Genomic DNA, 20203 nt, shown 5'->3' with positions numbered 1-20203 from the left:
CCCCCTTTGCTTAAGACAGGAGGCAGAGTCGGGCAGCGTAGCTCTTTATTCAGCCGTCCCAGAGACCCTCGTGTCCGACAGGGCAGGCAGGTAAAGTTGGGGCCAGGTGAGGGACCAGATCTGGGAGGGGAGGGGTCCTTAGGCAGCCTGGGGGGCCAGCGAAGGTCTCGGTGTGGCCCGGAGCTTCTCGATGACCTCTCGCAGCCCTTTGGTGAAATGCAGGTCGGCTCCGATGGTGAGGTAGCCCTGAAGAGGCACGGAGGAGGGTGGGTGGCTGGGGGGGCCGGAGGGGCAGAGGGTCCCACCTCCAGGGGTCCAGGGGGGGAGTCCTACTTACCGAGTGGCTCCTGATGGCCTCCTTGGTGAAGTCCATGCCTTCGGGGAGGGGGATGCGGACCCCTTTCATGGTCTTCTCTGCAAGGAAGAAGAGGAGGGGGCTTTGCTTATTTTAGGTTTTAAAAAATAGACTTTATTTGAACAATTAAACAAAATTAACGAACATGTTTAACATTGGTTGAAGTCCTTAGGTTTACATTTCAGCAGTTTACCATTCTTTTTTCTATATACATTCTAGGTCAATTAAGTATATTTAGTATAATTTGTTCTTATTTAATTACCCAGTTATCACTTAAGCCTCGACTGAATTTATGGATGATTAAAAAAAAGAGAATGAAAAGGGAGAAAAAGAAGAAGAGGAAAGATGAAAAAACATTATTAGTCAACTATTTCTGTTGACTCCTGCATTCAAGCGAACTGTTTCTAAGTGTATTTATGCAATTAGTGGATTCTTAGTTTGCAAATACATAGTTATTGCACAGTAAGATACATTTATTTAGAGCAGTGTTTCCCAACCTTGGCAACCTGAAGAGATCTGGCTGGGGAATTCTGGGAGTTGAAGTCCAGATCTCTTCAAGTTGCCAAGGTTGGGAAACACTGATTTAGAGTAATATATACATATAAATATATGCAGAGGTGATGTATTGTTATTTCTTTATTTAATTCGACTTCCATGCTGCCCAATCCCGAAGGACTCGTGGACTCAGTGCTGAAACCTGCTTCCCCACTTAGCCCACCCAGGGGCAAAGGACCCCCCTGCCCCCCCCAACAGATCTGCCCCCCCGGTCCCCCCTCCCAACGCCTACCATTGAGGAAGGGCATGATGGTCATTTGCAGCAGGGTCTTCAGGGGGGCTTGCAACGGGAGGAGCTGGAAGGGGGAGAGAGGTTTGGATGGGTCCAGCCGAGCCCCTATTGCAGGAGAAGGGATCTGGCTGGGGGGGAGGGAAGCACTAGGAGCCCCCTAGTCGTCAGGATGAGACTTACTGCCAAAGACTCGAAGGCCGACTGGTTGGAGTAGATCCGGAACCTGAATGTGTGGAGGGAGGAAGAGCAATAGCGTTTAGACTTATCTACCGCTTCATGGTGCTTTGACAGCCCCCTCTAAGCGGTTGACAGAATCAGCCTCTTGCCCCCAACAATCTGGGTCCTCATTTGACCCCCCTGGGAAGGAGGGAAGGCCGAGTCCACCTGGAGCCGGTGGGGAGATTTGAACTGCTGAACTACAGCTAGCAGGTAGCTGAAGGAGCCTGCAGTGCTGCACTCTAACCACTGCACCACCACGGAAAGGGGGTCAGTGGTAGAAGTGCTACCAAATTGGGGCCCCTGATCACCTGCCACACACACAGAGAGACACCCCCCCCCCCAGGAAACACGCAGTCTTACCTTCGGAGATCCAGGTGCACCCGGAGAGCCTTGTGGTGCAGCACCACCTTGGCGCTTAAGCGGGATTCCTGCAAGGGGGGGTAGAGAGTCCACAATGGGGGAGGGCCAGGCGGAGCACAGCCTGCAGACCCCCCCCCCCAATCAGACCTCTTGGATCGCAGAAGGAAGCCCCTCGCTCAACACCAGGAGGTCTCAGGAGGAGCCTTGAGACTGATACACCGCTGCACAGTGTGGTTTGCAGAATCAGCCTCTGGCCCCCAACAGTCTGGCTCCTCATTCTGCCCACTTGGGAAGGGAGGGAGAGGAAGGAAGAGGAAGGAAGGAAGGAAGAGAAGGAAAGGAAGGAAGAGAGGGAAAAAGGCAGGAAGGAAAGAAAAAAAGAAAAGAAAGAAAGAAAGCAATAGTATTGAGCCTTATCTCCATCTTCACAATGCTTTTCCAGCCCAAAGCGGTTTGCAGAATCAGCCTCTTGTCCCCAACAATCTGGCTCCTCATTCTGCCCACTTGGGAAGGGAGGGAGAGGGAGGAAGGAAGGAAGGAAGGAAGAGAAGGAAAGGAAGGTAGGAAGGGAGAGGGATGGAGAGAGGGAGGGAGGAAGAGAAAGGCAGTGAAGGAAGGAAGCGATAAAGGAAGGATGGAAAGAAAGGAAGGAAGAGAGGGAAAAAGGAAGGAAGGAAAGAGAAAGAGAAAGAAAGAAAGAAAGATAGCAATAGTATTGAGCCTTATCTCCATCTTCACAATGCTTTTCCAGCCCAAAGCGGTTTGCAGAATCAGCCTCTGGCCCCCAACAGTCTGGCTCCTCATTCTGCCCACTTGGGAAGGAAGGAAGGGAGAGGAAGGAAGGAAGGATATAAAGAAAGGAAGGAAGAGGAAGGAAGGAAAGAAGGAAGAGAGGGAAGAAGGAAGGAAAGAAAGAAAGATAGCAATAGTATTGAGCCTTATCTCCATCTTCACAATGCTTTTCCAGCTCAAAGCGGTTTGCAGAATCAGCCTCTTGTCCCCAACAATCTGGCTCCTCAGGGGCAGGGGGGTCCCGGGGGGGTCTCACCATAATCAGGCTGGAGAGCAGGATGGGGGGCTGGTCCAGGGGGGCCAGGAAGATGTTGAGCAGGGCCGAGACCGAGACGGAAGTGCCGGAGGAGCGGATGGTGCAGCGAGGGGCTTCGGTCACCTGCAGCCTTAGGATGAGGGGTGCGTCCACCACATCCGGATTCTGGGGGGGAGGACAGAGGGGTCAGCCAAGGGTCAAGCCGGAAGACAAGTGGACCAGCTGGGTTCCCCTGGAGGGGGAGAAGGCGGCTTGCAGAAAGGGAAGCAGAAACTGCCTTGTGGCCTGGGCAGCGCTGCCTTCCACTCGCTCAGAATCAGGAATTGAAAAGAGGAACCTCTGGTCTTGCCTCCCTGGCTGGAAGAAGGCCGGTCGCCACCCAGTTGCGGTGGGGAAGACGGGAGGGGGCTGCTTGAGAAGAGCTGGGCAGGGGCAGCGGAGGGAGACAGATTGAGGGGGTGAGAGGCAAAACTGGCAGAAACGCTTCTGGTGGCCAAAGTGCAGAGAGCAACCAGGACGATGAAAGGGACTGGATACTAAAACATGCAAAGAGCCGTTTCAGGAACTGACCGTGGCCAGGGGACACGTGATAGCAATTGTCCAATTCTTGAGGGGCTGCCCCAGAGAGGAGGGGGGGAAATCAGGCTGTTTCCCAAAGCCCCAGAAGGCCAGACAAGGAGCAACGATTGGAAGCTGACCAAGGAGAGATTCAACCTGGAGATCAGGAGGAACTCTCTGGCGGTGAGAGTGGTCAGCCAGTGGGACAGAGGTCGCCTGCCAAGGGTGTGAACGTTCCAGCAACTGAGACTTTCAAAGGGAGACTGGACTGTCATAGGTCTGGAGTTGGAAGGGTCCAGGGTCCTTCCAAGTCTAATGATAAATTAAAATGAACCTCTTCTCCAAAGCCCCAGAAGGCCAGACAAGGAGCAATGGATGGACGCTGACCCAGGAGAGATGAGGTTTCCCCCCAGGGCCTTAGCAGGAGAGCCCTCCCTTGGGGGGTGGGGAGGTTGGGCTGGATGACCTCCAGGGCCCCTTCCAAATCTGTTAGAACTGTTCATTGTTATGGCGCTTTGCCCAGTCCAATGGCGTTCCCAATGGAGCTGCTTCCCAGCCTTACCAAGAGCATGATGCTGCCGAAGAAAGAGGCTCTCAGCAACACCTGCAGGTCCTTCGGCACCTGCAACAAGAGGGGGGGGGTGAGGGCAGGCGATGGGCAAGACAGCTGCTTCCCCCTCCCCCCCAGGAGACACCCCCCACCAGGCCCTACCTGGTCCCCTGCAAACTCCATGTTCAGGACCCCCGCCTGGTAGTAGGAGAAGAGGGCGGAGTCGAAGAAGTACTCGGAAAGCCCCATGTAGACCATGCGCTCCGTCTCCCTCAGCAGGGGCTCTGGGGCCACGTTGGGGAGGGTCTCGTTCTCATTCCCCAGAGGGAAGAACAGGCCCTGCCGGCAGAAGGGGGGGCGGTCACAGCGGGAAGAGGGCAAGAGCCTTAGCCCTTATATCCCGCTTCATAGGGCTTTATAGCGGTGGACAGAATCAGCCTCTGGCCCCCCAACCATATGGGTCCTCATTTGACCCAGGGAGGGAGGGAGGGAGGGAGGGAGGAAGGAAGGAAGGAAGGAAGGAAGGAAGGAAGGATGGAAGGAAGGAAGGAAGGAAGGAAGGAAGGAAGGAAGGATGGAAGGAAGGAAGGAAGGAAGGAAGGAAGGAAGGAAGGAAGGAAGGAAGGAAGGGATAGTAACAGCATTTAGACTTATATACCGCCTCCCAGTGCTTTTCCAGCCCTCTCTAAGCAGTTTACAGATTCAGCCTCTTGCCCACAACAATCTAGGTCCTCCTTTGACCCACCAAGGAAGGATGGAAGGCTGAGTCCTTGAGCCGGTGGTGAGATTCAAACTGCTGACCTACAGACAGCGGTTAGCTGAAGAGGGCTTCACTCTGACCCCTCTCTCCCCTCACTGCTGCCACCTGGACCCTGTGGGGCCACAAATCCGTGCCAGGGGATGAGATTGCTGTGTGTGGGATGCTACAGGTGGCCCTCCACTTACAACACTCCATTTAGTGACCCTTCAATGTGAGAAAAGGGACTCCTGTCCTGAGACTTTTGACCTTTGCAGCAGCCCCCCGCCCCAGTCACATGATCCAATGTCCAGTGGTTGGCCACTGGCAGGTCCTTATGCCTATTGCAGTGTCCTGGAGTCACCTGATCCCCTTTCTGTGACCTTTGACTCAAAGGGGGAAGCCCGGTTCACTTAACAACTGTGTTACTAACTTTATCCACTGACCCACTTAAGAAGTCCGGCTAGAGAAGCCATCCAGGGGCCCAATTCACTTCTCAGATTTCTCCCTCTAGCGCGAGAGAAATTGGGGGCTCGGCTGGGGTGGTTAAGTCCGGGGCGGCCTGTCCCCCAGGGAGGGGCTCCGTCCTCCTCCAGGCCCTTTCCCCAAAAGAGCAGCCGGACTTCAGGGGTTTCTTCTTTGAAGGCCTTTCCCTTTCCCTCCAAGGAGCTTCCTCGCTTCTCACTGGGTGTGTTTCCCAAGGAAGAGAGGGAGGCCTTTGCGACTGGCCGCCTCTCCTGGCCCCTTTCAAGGACAGCGGCTGAGTTGGGGGCCAATAAATGCAATAGGCCCCTACTTGAAAATAAAGAAGCACCACTAGGGCAAGGGACCGAATTAGAGAAGATTTTGAGAGGAAAAAAGCAATATCTCCGAGACCGCCTGCTGCCGCACGAATCCCAGCGACCAATTAGGTCCCACAGAGTGGGCCTTCTCCGGGTCCCGTCAACTAAACAATGTCGGTTGGCGGGCCCCAGGGGAAGAGCCTTCTCTGTGGCGGCCCCGACCCTCTGGAACCAACTCCCCCCGGAGATTAGAACTGCCCCTACTCTCCTTGCCTTTCGCAAGCTCCCACCTGTGTCGTCAGGCATGGGGGAACTGAGACATCTCCCCCGGGCATATACAATTTATGAATGGTATGTGTGTGTGTATGTGTGTTTAGAAATGGGGTTTTTAAATGTTTTTAGTAGAAATTTAGATTTGTTATAAATTGTATTTTTTGCACTTTGTTGTGAGCTGCCCGAGTCTGCGGAGAGGGGCGGCATACAAATCTAAATAAACATAAACATAAACATAAACGGTGCCGAGACACAGGCAGGTAACATGCGCAGGATGTGGACGCAGGCAGATGGGTCTGTGACCCAGGGATTAACCCGGGGGGCGGGGGGGGGCAAAGTGAATTGCAATAGATGCGCAAGAAATGATGAAGAATATAGTGGAGAATCTAAAAAAACCTAAGAACACAAGGTCAGGGAAATGAGAAGGAAAGTGTCACATAAGTGGTGTCATACACCTGCACAACCTGCATATTTTTATCAGAATGTTACGGGTGCCTGTTGGCAGGTGTTGCACGTGTTTTGGGAGTGTTTGGGAGTCCAGAAATTTTGGAAACAGGTGCAGGAGGAAATTAATAGGGTGTCAAATACACTGGTCAAAAGGAATCCAGGGGACCCTCCAAGGACCCATCCGAGATCGGAATGAAGGAAAGATTCTCACTGAAAACTTTGTTCTGTCCAAAGTCGAATGTGCTGACAACAGCAGGTGAAATTGACCGTCCATACGTGTTGCTTCCTAAGTGGACAGTTGGATTTCACAGAAGTTGGATTGACTTGGAGTTCTATTGTGTGGTTTAAGGGTTCCCTTTATTTATTTATTTTGAGCAGTGTATAAAAGGGGTGATTTCAAAGGAAAGGGCAGTTTTAGTGAAAAGGGCCGAAAGGGGAGAAGATAGGGACATTAAAGAAGCACCTGCAGAAAGTGCCCAGGTGGTAATAGTTTTAGGTTGGAAGGAGGCAACAAAACGGACAATACAAAATTGATACCGGTACATGGTGGAACAGAGTCACACTGAAATTATGGATATAAAGATGAATGTGATTAATGAAAAGAAAGTGCAGGGACTGATGGGACAGGGTCAGAGGTCACAGGGTCAGTAGAATTCGAGACCAAGGCATAAAGAATAAATTGGAATGACCTTACTATTGGTAAATATTGTAATGTTCTTGGTTTAAAATAATATTAAAAAGTGAACCCTCGTTTTGGTGGAGGGGCCTGAATGAAGGATGTGGGGTGGATGTGTTATTATTAAAAAATCAACAAAAATTTATTATTAAAAAAAAGGAGAGGGGTCGAGTGTGGCAGTACCATTTAAAACTAAACCCCCCCAAAAGCCCCCCACTTTTGCGAGCTCCCAGGGTTCGAGGAAGGGAGCCCGGAGGGGGGCCACCCAAAGAGGGGGTTCTATCATCTCCTCCTTCGGCAGCACTGAGCATCTTTTCATCCGCCCATCTCAAAATCACTTGGGTGCCACCACCGTGAAGGTAGGGGTCCCCCAAACGTCCCAACTTTACGGACCAGCAAGGGGGGGGACGGAGAGAAGGGAAAGGAAATAGTTTTGTGCCAGAGGCAGATGTGCACACAGGCACAACTCCATTTACACAAGCGCTGAGCATTCGCGCACATCCACACACAAGTTCCTGGCCCGTCCAGGAAATGGCCAGTTCTGAGCAGGCCCTGGCCCAGGGGTTGGTGGGGGGTTGGAGCCCCCCGCCATACGGGACCCCCTGCAGGGGGCACTCAGCAGGTACCTTGAAGTCCAGGTCAATGCTTTCCGAGGTGACCCGGGGGTCATTGAGCAGGGAGTAGTCGCTGCCCACGTATTCGTCCACGGGATTGCGCACTGCAGAGGGGGAGGAAAGAGTGAGGGGGCCGCCCCATGCGCCAGGGCTCCCCCTCCGCCGTCTGTGGCAGGGCAAGGGGAGGCCGCCCACCACTCACCGGGCACCGTGTCCAGCAGGGAGTTAAGCAGCACCAGCCCAGCGTGGTTGAGCGCAGGACAGATCTGGAAGGAAGGCAGAGAGGAGTCAGAGCTGGTGGCGGCTGCGTGGCGGCAGCTCTTCCAAAAAAGGTGGGACGGCCATTTGTCCAGCAGAGCAGAAGGCCTTCGGTCTAAGGGGGCTGGACTAGAGGACCTCTAAGGTCCTTTCTGTTGTGAGTGGTCCACATCTGGCTCAGCTGGTCACAGATTCCGAGGACCAGGAGACAGAGGAGTCCTGGCATTGCAGACCAGCGCTCTTGCCACCTGAGTCTGAGAGCAAAAGTGAAGGGGAATTGGAGACTGGGGAACCCCCAGACACTGTAGAACCCCCAGTTATGGGATTGAGTGAGTCAGAGGATGGTGGGGGATTGGAGGAGGAGAATCAGGAGAACACGGTCTAGGCATGGGTATCTGAAAAGAGGGTTCTTGGCGTTAGTAGATCTATGGGACACTTGGCCAAGCCTTGCCAGCATATAAGGGCTGGGGGGCGTGGCTTAAAGGCCATGTGCTTGGGTGGGAGTGGCTTACCGACCAATATAAGGTTTCAAATAGGTGCTTGGACTCTTTTTCAATTGATTAAGTCCCATTATTTGAATAGCCAGAAAAAGGACAAACGATAGACAGCATCATTTGTTGCACAGGAACATTTTCATGTTTTGTCCTGTACCCACAAGGTTCAGTAGGATAACAGATTAGGCAAGTAGCTCAATTTTCTTGAATTGCTATAAAAGTTCAGTTCTAGATAATGATGGAAATGATTAAAGCCTTTATGGGTAAAAAAAGTACTATTGAATTATTTTAAAAACAATTAAAGATCACACTAAGGTACTAGAGAAGGAAGGACAATAAAAAACAACATTGTGTTGTGTCCCTCCCCCACCCCCCACCCCCGTGGGGGCAGCAGCCCATTACTGGTGTGTGGCTCTTTATTTCTGACCGTTTCCCCGTCCAGACAGAACACTTTCCAACTCTTACGATTCTAGGAAGGGCCAGAGGTGGGGTGTCCAGGCGGGGTCTTTACCTGGGCTGGCCCCAAACCCCCAGCACAGGTACCAGGCGCCCTAATAGGCTACTCCCTAAGGCTACTCCAAGTAGCAAAGTCCCCTCTGCCCAGTGGAGCCACCGAGAGAACCCTGGACAGAGGAATGTGGGGGGCGGAGGTTAGAGGCCCAAACCAGTCTTTCCTTGCTCTACGCTGGACTTGGGGGGGGGGGGGGGGGAGACTGGCCCACCTGCCCCCTGTGTGCTCACCTGTTGGCCGATTACGTAGCGCATCCCTGTGGTGAGGAGGATGGCCACGAATTCATAGACCTTCCTGGAAAGAGTCAGAAAAGGAGGCTGGTCAAGCTGCCCCTCTCCCTGCCCCACCCCTGCTTCTCCTGCCCCAGGATCCTGGCAGCCCCCCACCCCTACCCCCCAGGGTCCCTCCTCCTAGGTGGGGGGGAGGGAGGGGCCAGGGGGCAGTTACCGGAGGGTGCCGCTGAAGCCGGCGTGCATCCGGGCGATGGAGGCGTTGCAGCTCATGTTGGCGATCTTGAGGCGCCCCCCCTGGTCCCTGGACAGCCTCAGGCGGGTGTGGATGTTGACCCCTTCGGCCCAGGTCTTGATGGAGCCGACGTCGTAGCTGGGCAGAGAGGGAGGGGGCTTCAGGCACACACAGGCGGCCCCTCTCCCGTCCCTAAGACGCCCCCCCTCTCCCTCCCCCCTGTGAGGACTGTACAAGTCAACTCAAGGCTGGAGAGCCCTGGGTTCGAAATGCAGGAGGCTGGTGGACGCGAGTGGGCACTAAGTCGTAATTGGGAGCCTGACATGGCAGCTGGCTTTTATTTTTAATGCGCTGGTTTTTTATTGGTTTTAATGTGGTCTATATGTCCTTCCTTCCCTCCTTCCTTTCCTTTCCTTTCCTCCTTCTTTCTCTTTCTTTATCTCTCTCTAGTTCTTTCTTTCTTCTTTCTTTCTTTCTTTCTTTCTTCTTTCTTCCTTTTCTCTTCTCTCTTTCTCTTTCTTCTCTCTCTTGCTTTCTTTCTTTCTTTCTTCTTTCTTTCTTTATCTCTCTCTAGTTCTTTCTTTCTTTTCTCTTTCTCTTTCTTTCTTTCTTTCTTTCTTTCTTTCTTTATCTTTCTTTCTGATGGGGAATCCCCCAGGGATTGTTACAGGTAGTTCCCGACTTACAACCACAATTTATTTATTTGTTTGTATCAATTTATATGAGGCCCAACTCCCGAAGGACCCTGGGCAGCTTACGACAAAGGAAATTGTGTCCCAGAATTTATGCTGCAGAAGGAAACTTTTGTTAAGGGGAATTTAGCCTCATTTCATTGCCTTTCTTCTTCCGCCGCGGCCCTTAAGCGACTCACGCGACAAGTGAATCTGGCTTCTTCCCCCATTGCTTTTGAAGCTACAAAAGGGGTCGTGTGGCACCCGCAACCCCCACTGGGACACATTTTGATCACAGGGATGCTGCAACAGTCGTAAGTGTGGGTCATAAGTCACACCGTAAGGGACATTGGAACGGCCACTAAACGAATTGTTTCAAGGGGAGGATTCCCTGCATCGGAAGGGGGGGCTCTAGAAACACCTGAAATAAACAGACGACCCTAGGGGGGGCCACTCACAAGAACCAGTAGAGCAGCTGCCGCCGGAACTGGACCCCGATGGAGCCGTTGTTGATGCGGAAGGCCAGGCCCTCGTCCGGCTGGAAGTGGAGCTCGGAGAAGTTCAGCTGCAGGTGGGTCAGCTTCACGCTGCAGGGAGGGAGGGAGGGTCAGTGGGGATGGGGGTCCACTGCCCTCTCTACCCCATTATCTCCCCACCGCTTCCCCAGCCACCACCACCCTGGGGCCAGTCCCTGCCCACCCCTCCTCCTGTGTGGGTCAGGGAGCGGCACAACCTCTGCCACGCGTGAGGGGCATGGGGGCCCTGCAGATCAGAGTTGAAGGGGGGGTTGAAATCCAAGGGTTTGGAGACCCCCAAAGGCTTCCCTGACTGGCCACTTCCACAGGCGCCAACGTTGTTGTGCTACCCCTGGGATCGGTTCCTGCCCAGCCCTGAGCAGAGACAGGCTGCTCTCTTCAACCCTGCACCAGCACCCGTGGCCTTTTTCCTTGCATAAGCTACAGCCACAGCATTCAGACTTATCTACCACTTCCCAGTGCTTTCCCAGCCCTCTCTAAGCGGTTCACAGACTCAGCCCCTTGCCCCCAACAATCTGGGTCCTCATTTGACCCACCTCAAAAGGACGGAAGGCTGAGTCAACCTTGAGCCGGTGGTGGGATGTGAACTGCTGAACTACAGCTAGAAGTCAGCAGAAGGAGCCTGCAGGGCTGCACCCTAACCACTGCGCCACCCGGTTCCTATCGCAGAGGCAGGAGGGAGGCTCCCCTCTATTGCTCTTCTCTGCCTCATTTGAGGATCTCGTGCAAACGATCCAGTTTGGATCAGGCCCTGCTAAATTCCCGAGGGGAAGCTCTCCTTACTGTAGGATGGGAGACAGACAATTCCATACGCACACACACACACACACACACACACACACTCCTACAACGGCAGTGGCCATTGCCTTCACGAATGCCTTAGGCCAGTTGGAAGAGTTGGAAGGGACATAGGAACCTAAGAACCTATGAAGAGCCCGGCTGAATCAGGCCAAAGCCCCTCGAGTCCAGCATTCTGGGTCCCAAGAGCCCCCCCCCCAATGGTCCATGGGGATCTTGACCAGAGCTTGTCATCTAGTCCAACCCCCCTCGCCCAAGCAGGGGACCCTACGCTAGACCGTTTCTGAGAGAGGGCAGCCCACTCTCGGCTCAGAAGCCTCCAGCCATGAAGCCCCCACCACCTCCGAAGGCACCTTCGGCTCCATGGGTTGATGGTCCTTCTCACGGTCAGGAAATCCCTGCTCATCCCCAGGTTGAATCTCTCCTCCATAGCAACAGTATTTCAAACTGGGTACCACTTCCCAGCCCTCTCTAAGCGGTTGACAGAATCGGCCTCTTGCCCCCAACAATCGGGGTCCTCATTTGAGCCACCTGGGAAGGACCGAAGGCCGAGTCAACCCGGAGCCTGGTGGGATTCGATCTGCCAAACTGCTGGCAGCCAGTGATCAGCAGAAGCAGCCTGCAGTGCTGCCCTCTAACCCCTGCGCTACCGAGGCTCTTAGCCCCCAATCCTCCTGCAGGCTCACCGGCCTCTTCCCGCTCTCCCCTCCGTCTCCCACCGACCTTGACCATAACTCAGCCAGCGCAGGGATCAAGCAGGGCCTGGGCAGCTGCAGGCCAGGTGGGCTATGGGGGGGAGGATGTGGGTCGAAGGGCCCTTGGGGGGAGCCAGGTCCCAAGGCCTGTGGGCTGCTGCCCGGATGGGGGGGACACACAGTGGGGTAGCGAAAATGGATCCCCACCCCAGAGCCCCCAATTTGCACTGAACGGTGTTGGAAGGAACTGCAGGGCATCCGGCACCGGCCACGGCCACAGCGTGGTGGTCAAACTTTGGGCAGCAGCCCTTCTGTGCCTGTGAGGGTCCGGCCCACCCCACTCACTTGCTGATGTTGTAGTGGAACTTGCCCTGCTTGCCGTGCAGGTCGGGGATGGAGATGCTCTCCAGCTCCTGCTCCACGAAGCGCAGCCCCTCCTGCTTCACTGCAAGAGACCCCCAACAAAGGCCCCGGCCCTCAGGTCTCCCCTGGCAAGTAGCCCCCAGCCCCAAACAATCAACCCGGCTGCACAGAGGCGAAGTCAGGTGTGTCCTTCTTACCTGGGTGGGCAATGGGCAGTGCCAACTGGGAGGGGGAAACGGGGGTCCCCAAGCCTAGACTCTCCCCCTCTCCCCCCTCCTCTTGCTCTCCGGCCCCTCCCCATCCACTCACCCAGCGCCAGGCCCTTGTCCGTGATCCGCATCTTGCAGGCGGGGGTATGGGCAGCCACGGAGGCCGGACCCAGGCAGGTCAGCAGCAAGAGGAGGCGGCAGTGCAGAGGCATGGCGGCTCTTTCCTACAAGGGGCAAGAGGTCAGTTTGTGGAGGGAACCCTCAGAATGGCCCCCACCTGAGAGCATCTGCCAACCCCCCCCCCTTGGACACCTGGGTGGGCAGCTCTCTCAGGCCCACAAGGGAAGGCCCCCTGCAGGGGAGGTGGGCAGCATAATTAGCTGAGACACACACACACACACACACCCCACACAGGTAAAGGCAGAGAGGGGGAGAGAGAAACATAGAAACGGAGAAGATTGAGGGCAGAAAAAGGCCCCCTGGTCCATCTCGTCTGCCCTTCTACTATTTCCTGTGTTTTATCTTAGGATGGATCTAGGTTGATCCCAGGCAGGTTTCAATTCAGTTACTGTGGATTGACCAACCACGTCTGCTGGAAGTTTGTTCCAAGCATTTTATTTATTTTTATTTTATTTATTTATTTTGTCCAATACAAATTGAAAGTTAAGGAGAATAAAAACTCACCTTGCTTCTGATCTTTCCCCCAACTGACCTCAGATTGTGTCCCCTTGTTCTTGGGTTCACTTTCCTATTAAAAACACTTCCCTCCTGAACCTTATTTAACCCTTTAACCTATTTCAATGTTTTGATCCTGTCCCCCCTTTTCCTTCTGTCCTCCAGACTCTACAGGTTGAGTTCATTAAGTCTTTCCTGATACGTTTTATGCTTAAGACCTTCCACCATTCTTGTAGCCCGTCTTTGGACCCCTTCAATTTGATCCATCTCTTTTTGTAGGTGAGGTCTCCAGAACTGAACACAGTATTCCAAATGTGGTCTCACCAGCATTCTATATAGTGGGATCATAATCTCCCTCTTCCTGCTTGTTATACCTCTAGCTATGCAGCCAAGCATCTTACTTGCTTTCCCTACCGCCTGACTGCACTGTTCACCCATTTGGAGACTGTCAGAAATCACGACCCCTCAATCCTTCTCTTCTGAAGTTTTTGCAAACACAAAGATGAGATGCCAGAGACCGGCAGCCAGAGACACGTGGGAGCCCCAGCGGGCTTCTAAGGGAGCCAGTCCGCGGGGCAGGTGAGGCTCCAGGTGGGCGTCTCTCGGCTGGAGTTCTGCGGAGACGCGGCCCCTCCCTCGCCACTCATTGCCTCCCCCCGCCTGGAGGGAGACGCTCCGCGGGCAGAGGTGGAGCGGGGCAGCCCAGCGGCGCCTCTTTCGGCCCCTTCCTCCGCTCTGCGCCCCCGGAGAGAGCAGCGTTGCCGGCACGCGCGACCCCCGCTCCGACTAGCAATCCCCCAGCCCGGCTCTCCTGCGCGAAAGGCCGCCGGCACTGGGGAGGACTCATTTAGCGGGCCCCTCCAGGCGCCGTCCGGGCGCGGCTCCCGTCTGCCGGGGGCGGGCGAGGGAGGAACGCGGCCGTCGAGGCGGCGCCGGGAGGGTCCCAGCCAGGCAGCCGCAGCTCGGAGCTCGGAGCCCGACCGCCTAAGCGGTCCCACCGCTGACCGTGCTTTCGCCACCGCTCCTTCGGCCGGACCCCACCCGAGCGGCAGTCCGCGGCAGAGGCGGCGTGCCGGGCGAAGTTTCTCCCAAGTTTCGAAGGCGAGGCAAGCGCGCTCTCTTTGCGCCCGGGACCCGAGCAGACCCGAGGCGTCTCAGAAGTTGGGGTGGGGGTGCGAAGAAAAGGGGGTCCCTCCTGCCCCCCCCCCTCCACCCGCCCTCCAGAGCCTCCTTCGCCTCCCGCCCGCCCGCCCCACTTGCCGGCATCCCCGCCGTCTCTTGTCCGGGCACTCGCGCTCTGCCGGCCGCCTTTATACGCCCTGGCGGGGGCTTTCCGCAACCCGCCCCAGCCGGAGGGAGGGAGGGGGCTCTGCCAGATGTGGGGCTTCGGCCGCTTGGGCAAGGACAGCCAGCCGCCGCCTCTCTCCGCCACCAGGGCGAGCTTGGACCCTGGTGGGCGCTGGCGGCAGCAACTGGGGGAGGGGCAGAGGGCAGCGCCCGGGAACCGGTACGGGGCTCTCTCTCACACACACACACCGCAAAGAGGCGTCCGCCCTGGGTCCCGGGATGGCTGCTTGCCCGGCGGGGCCCCGATGCCGTCCCGTCGGGTGGCTGGGAAGGGAGGGCAGACAGCCCCACCCCCACCCAGAAGGGCCAAGGGGGAGATTGCCCTGCCCTGCACCGGCTGCCCCCCCCCCCCTAGAAGGGAACTGCAGGCCTGGGGGGGGAGCAACCTTGGGCTGTGCCCTGGCCATCTGCAAGGTGCCACAGCTGCCAAAAAAGCCAACACCGTTCTCGGCTGCATTGACAGAGGGAGAGAATCCAGATCACGCGAAGGGTTAATACCACTTTATGAGGCCTTGATAGGGCCACACGTGGAATACGGCGTCCAGTTTTGGTCTCCAGGATGCAAAAAGGATCTTGAGACTCTAGAAAAAGTGCAGAGAAGAACAACAGAGCATTAGGGGACTGGAGGCTAAAACATAGGAAGGAGGGTTGCAGGAACTGGGTAAATGTCCAGTTTAATGAAGACAAGGACCAGGGGGGACATGAGAGCAGCCTTCCGATATCTCAGAGGTTGCCACAAAGAAGAGGGAGTCAGTCTATTCTCCAAAGCACCTGAGGGTAGAAAAAGAAGCAATGGGTGGAAACTAAACAAGGAGAGAAGCAATTTAGGATAAATTTCCTGCCACTTAGAACAATTGACCAGTGAAACTCCCTCCCTCCAGAAGTTGTGAATGCTCCAACACTGGAAGTTGTTAAGCAGATGTTGGATAACCATCTGTCTGGAGTAGTGTGTTAAGTGGAGGGTTGGACTAGAAGACCTCCAAGGTCTCTTCCAACTCTGTTGTTGTTATTGTTGTTGTTGTTGTTGTTAAGGTCCAGACTCTTTCTTTGGTCAGAAAGTGAGGACAAATCAAGGGGAATATTTCTTCACCCAGAGGGTCCTTGGTTGATGGGATTCCCTTCCAGAAGAGGTCGTGACAGCTGTCAGTCTGGAGAGCTTCAAGGCAGGATTAGATAGATTCATGGATGCCAAGTGTATCAGTGGTTATTGAAACGGATGTCCATGTGCCGCCTCTATGTGGATTGAGGCAGGTAGGGTTCCCTGGGGTCCCATTTGTTGAGGGTCCAGGGAAAGGGGAGGGTTTGCAGCTGGCTGAAGCGTAGACATCAGAGAGTTATTGTTAATGGCGAGTATTCTGAGCAGAGACAGGTTACAAGCGGTGTGCCACAAGGGTCTGTTCTGGGTCCTATTCTTTTTAATATGTTTGTGAGTGACATAGGGGAAGGTTTGGTAGGGAAGGTTTGCCTATTTGCCGATGACTCTAAAGTGTGCAATAGGGTTGATATTCCTGGAGGGGTCTGTAATATGGTAAATGATTTAGCTTTACTAGATAAATGGTCTAAGCAATGGAAACTGCAGTTTAATGTTTACAAAAGTAAAATAATGCACTTGGGGGAAAGGAATCCTCAATCTGAGTATTGTATTGGCAGTTCTGTGTTAGCAAATACTACAGAAGAGAAGGATTTAGGGGTCGTGATTTCTGACAGTCTCAAAATGGGTGAACAGTGCAGTCAGGCGGTAGGGAAAGCAAGTAGGATGCTTGGCTGCATAGCTAGAGGTATAACAAGCAGGAAGAGGGAGATTATGATCCCGCTATATAGAATGCTGGTGAGACCACATTTGGAATACTGTGTTCAGTTCTGGAGACCTCACCTACAAAAAGATATTGACAAAATTGAACGGGTCCAAAGACGGGCTACAAGAATGGTGGAAGGTCTTAAGCATAAAACGTATCAGGAAAGACTTAATGAACTCAATCTGTATAGTCTGGAGGACAGAAGGAAAAGGGGGGACATGATCGAAACATTTAAATATATTAAAGGGTTAAATAAGGTCCAGGAGGGAAGTGTTTTTAATAGGAAAGTGAACACAAGAACAAGGAGACACAATCTGAAGTTAGTTGGGGGAAAGATCAAAAGCAACATGAGAAAATATTATTTTACTGAAAGAGTAGTAGATCCTTGGAACAAACTTCCAGCAGACATGGTAGATAAATCCACAGGGACTGAATTTAAACATACCTGGGATAAACATATATCCATCCTAAGATAAAATACAGAAAATAGTATAAGGGCAGACTAGATGGACCATGGGGTCTTTTTCTGCCGTCAGACTTCTATGTTTCTATGTTTCTATGTCTTGCCTTTTCCTTCTGTTCAAGATCCCCATGGACAATTGGGGGGCCACTGTGGGACACAGAATGCTGGACTCAATGGGCTTTGGCCCCATTCCGCAGGGCTCTTCTTAGGGTCTTAGGTTCTTATGTGCTCCTGGCAGGAGGCCTGTCCTGCAACCAGGAGGAGCGGAGCTGCTGCCCTCCAGCGTCAGGGGGGGAGCCTGACTGTCCACGGGGGTCTCCCACCCCCTGCAAGGGGCCCCTGCACCACTTGGCTTCCAGCCTTGGCAGGAGCCTCCTTGAACTGCCTTGATCTCCCCAGGAAATGCCCTCCCCACCCCGTCTCTCTCCAGAGCGCAGCTTTCCTGCAACGGGGGGGGGGGGGGGCCAGGATGGCGCCCCACCCTCCCCACCTGCCAGGAATCTACTGCTAGAAATTTCTGTGTTTTGTCAGCCGTTTGGATCCAGCTGCCCTGAAAGGCCGGGGGGGGGGGCAGTTGCAGCCTGAGCCAAGAACTCTGTGTTTAGAGGGGGGGCAGGATGAAAGCATCCTCAAAGGCCCCCTTCCTGGACTCCCCCATCTGAGTCCTTTGAAAGACACAACACTGGGGGGGGGGGGTCTGGAGCCCTGCCAGGAGTCCTCTTCCCTCCCTCCCCCTCCCTTCAGAGCTCCACCTTTTTCTAGGCCAGTGGTGGAGAACCTATGGCCCACGTGGCAGAGGTGGCACATAGAGCCATACCTGCTGGCACACAAGCTGTGGCCCTGGCTCAGCCCCAGCACGCATGTGCACACTAGCCAGCTGAGTTTTGGCTCGTACCAAGGCTCGGGGGGGGGGGCAAACCAAGAAAACCTCAAAAACACAGCTACATGGCCCACCAGAAGTCAAGAAACACAGCAGTGGGGGGGGGAGGTTTGTCACACATGTGTGCAGGTTTGAATTATGGGTGCATTGAATTATGGGTGCGTTGAATTATGGGTGCATTATGTGGTGCATTGAATTATAGGTGCATTGAATTATGGGTGCATTGAATTATGGGTGCATTGAATTATGGGTGCATTGAATTATGGGTGCATTGAATTATGGGTGCATTGAATTATGTGGTGCATTGAATTATGGGTGCATTGAATTATGTGGTGCATTGAATTATGGGTGCATTGAATTATGGGTGCATTGAATTATGGGTGCATTGAATTATGGGTGCATTGAATTATGGGTGCATTGAATTATGGGTGCATTGAATTATGGGTGCATTGAATTATAGGTGCATTGAATTATAGGTGCATTGAATTATGGGTGCATTGAATTATGGGTGCATTGAATTATGGGTGCATTGAATTATGGGTGCATTGAATTATGGGTGCATTGAATTATAGGTGCATTGAATTATGGGTGCATTGAATTATGTGGTGCATTGAATTATAGGTGCATTAAATTATAGGTGCATTGAATTATGGGTGCATTGAATTATGGATGTGGGCTGTTATAAAATACGGGAGAACTTCTATAATTGACTAAAAGAAAGGAAGAAAGGATAAAAGAAAAAAACTAACAGAAAGACAGTTTAAAGATTAAAATTAAAATTTGTAGAAAAGTAAGCAAATTTGTAAATATGGAAAGCAATACATGAACCAAAACAAGCTAAAAATGTATATATCTCTGACTGAAATTCTGAATGAAAAGGGGATGTAAATATCCTTTCTCTGTTCTGTTTTTTATTTCCTTAGTAGTTACAATGTTTATACAGATTTATTGAAAGTTTAATGTTGTTACTGCTGCTGTTTAGTGTTTGGTGTTTGTTTTTTAAATTCAATAAAAATATTTTTTTAAAAGAAGAAAAAAGGGTCCGCCCTCCCCCCATTTCATCCTCTGCAACTCTAGGGGGGGGCTTGGTGGGGGAAGGGGGGTCTCCCATCTGCCTTCTCCCTCCCCACTTCCTCCTTCCAAACTCTGCCAGTCAGCAGTTCCTCTTCTGCGCCTGGTGGCTTCCTCTTCTTCCCCCGTCCCGAGGACTCTCAGTGGCCACAAGGTCATGTGGGCCGCCCGGAGCTTCTCCTGCCCCCCCCAGCCCCCCAGCACGGAATCGCCAAATCTCCAGAGAAACAGACTTGGCCTCCATCCCCTGCGAGGGAATTGAAACCCTGCGTGTGACGGGCGGAGGAGACCCAGCTCGGTCTTTGGAACCCCCAAAGTCCAAGGAGGGGTCATTTGTCCAGAGCAGTTGCTGGGGCAGAAGAGCAGGAAGGAGGATTCCCTTCCCCCTCATCCCCAGCGGCTCTTCCGCCCCCTGCAGGGAGCCCTCCGCTTATGGCCCCAGGTAGGCTGCTAGGTGAGGAAGGGCCCCCCACTCACGACCCCATTGCATTCGAACACACACATGTACAGTGTTCCCTCGATTTTCATGGGGGATGCGTTCCGAGGCCACCCGCGAAGACGAATTTCCGCGAAGTAGAGATGCGGAAGTAAATACACTCTTTTTGTCTATGGACAGTACCACAAGCCTTCCCTTAACACTTTAAACCCCTAAATTACCATTTCCCATTCCCTTAACAACCATTTACTCACCATTATTACTGGTACTCACCATTGAATAAGACACTTAGTGATCCTGATATTTATAAAAATAATTATTTATTAAAAATAATTCATTTTTTTGTTATTTATTTGCAAAAATTATTAGTTTGGCGATGACGAATGACGTCATCGGGTGGGAAAAACCGTGGTATAGGCTGTTTGCGAAGTTCGAACCCGCAAAAATCGAGGGAACACTGTCTACGTCCACCCTGGAGGTCTCCTCGTCCAACCCCCTGCTCAGTTTGTGATGATCTTTCGGAGATTTTAGATCACGTACAAATGAACATTTACATTTTTATTTATATACTGTAGTTTTTCTCTCTACGTAGATAAGTGCTTTGTGAACACACTGGGTTAATTTGCTTAATGTAAATACTGTTTCCCCGGTTCCCGGTTTCTGCCTCTGCTCTCTAACCCTGTTTGCAAAACAACCCCCATGTTCCAAAGGCCACACGTGGTCAGTGCCTTTGCAACTTTGAACGGCCCCTAAACAAAACTGTTGTAAGTGGAGGGAGGGCGCTACTGGTGCGATGTGCAGGCAGCTCCAGGTGTCTGGCGTGCGTGAGTGCGCGTCTGAGTGAGATTTGGCCTCTGCACATGTGCAGGAAGCAGAATCTCACGAGAGGATCATAGTCATAGAATGATAGAGTTGGAAGGGACCTCCAGGGTCATCAGTCCGGCCCCCTGCTCAGTGCAGGATTCATCAAACCATCCCAGAGAGATCACCATCCAGTCTCTGTTTGAAGACCTCCAGTGAAGGCGAGCCCACCCCCTCCTGTGGCAGACTGTTCCACTGGCTTATCACCCTTACTGTTAGAAAGTTTCTTCTGACATCTCATCTAAATCTCCTCCCTTGCAGTTTCATTC

At 53.1% G+C, this 20203-nt stretch overlaps 1 protein-coding gene across 2 annotated transcripts; it reads right to left on the bottom strand.

Annotated features, from left to right (window-relative positions):
• Window positions 1-28: 28 nt before the first annotated feature.
• On the bottom strand, window positions 29-14676 carry PLTP (phospholipid transfer protein). 2 transcript variants are annotated; one of them, XM_070744314.1, is made up of 16 exons: window positions 14617-14676; window positions 12506-12629; window positions 12179-12278; window positions 10263-10391; window positions 9116-9271; window positions 8899-8962; window positions 7608-7671; window positions 7418-7509; window positions 4040-4216; window positions 3890-3949; window positions 2770-2934; window positions 1722-1789; window positions 1323-1365; window positions 1143-1206; window positions 338-414; window positions 29-246 (listed from the first exon to the last, which is right to left on the bottom strand). In XM_070744314.1, exons 2-16 carry the CDS (start codon window positions 12615-12617, stop codon window positions 139-141), a joined length of 1479 nt encoding a protein of 492 aa, XP_070600415.1. In that variant the 5' UTR covers window positions 12618-12629; window positions 14617-14676; the 3' UTR covers window positions 29-138. The 2 variants fall into 2 exon arrangements, with proteins under 2 accessions (XP_070600415.1, XP_070600414.1); XM_070744313.1 differs by lacking the exon at window positions 14617-14676 and adding an exon at window positions 14341-14512.
• Between the last annotated feature and the right edge of the window lie 5527 nt (window positions 14677-20203).

The sequence above is a fragment of the Erythrolamprus reginae genome, chromosome 3 (assembly GCF_031021105.1).
Source record: "Erythrolamprus reginae isolate rEryReg1 chromosome 3, rEryReg1.hap1, whole genome shotgun sequence".
Taxonomy (NCBI): Eukaryota; Metazoa; Chordata; class Lepidosauria; order Squamata; family Dipsadidae; genus Erythrolamprus; species Erythrolamprus reginae.
This window is presented reverse-complemented; position numbering and strand designations above follow the sequence as displayed.

What these genes read in the sequence shown, in the direction of transcription:
- PLTP (XM_070744313.1), bottom strand. An exon ending in GGACAAGGGCCTGGCGCTGG is followed by an intron (nt 12,279 to 12,505) that starts GTGAGTGGATGG and finishes GGTCTCTTGCAG; the next exon opens with TGAAGCAGGAGGGGCTGCGC. An exon ending in AGGCCATCAGGAGCCACTCG is followed by an intron (nt 247 to 337) that starts GTAAGTAGGACT and finishes GTGCCTCTTCAG; the next exon opens with GGCTACCTCACCATCGGAGC.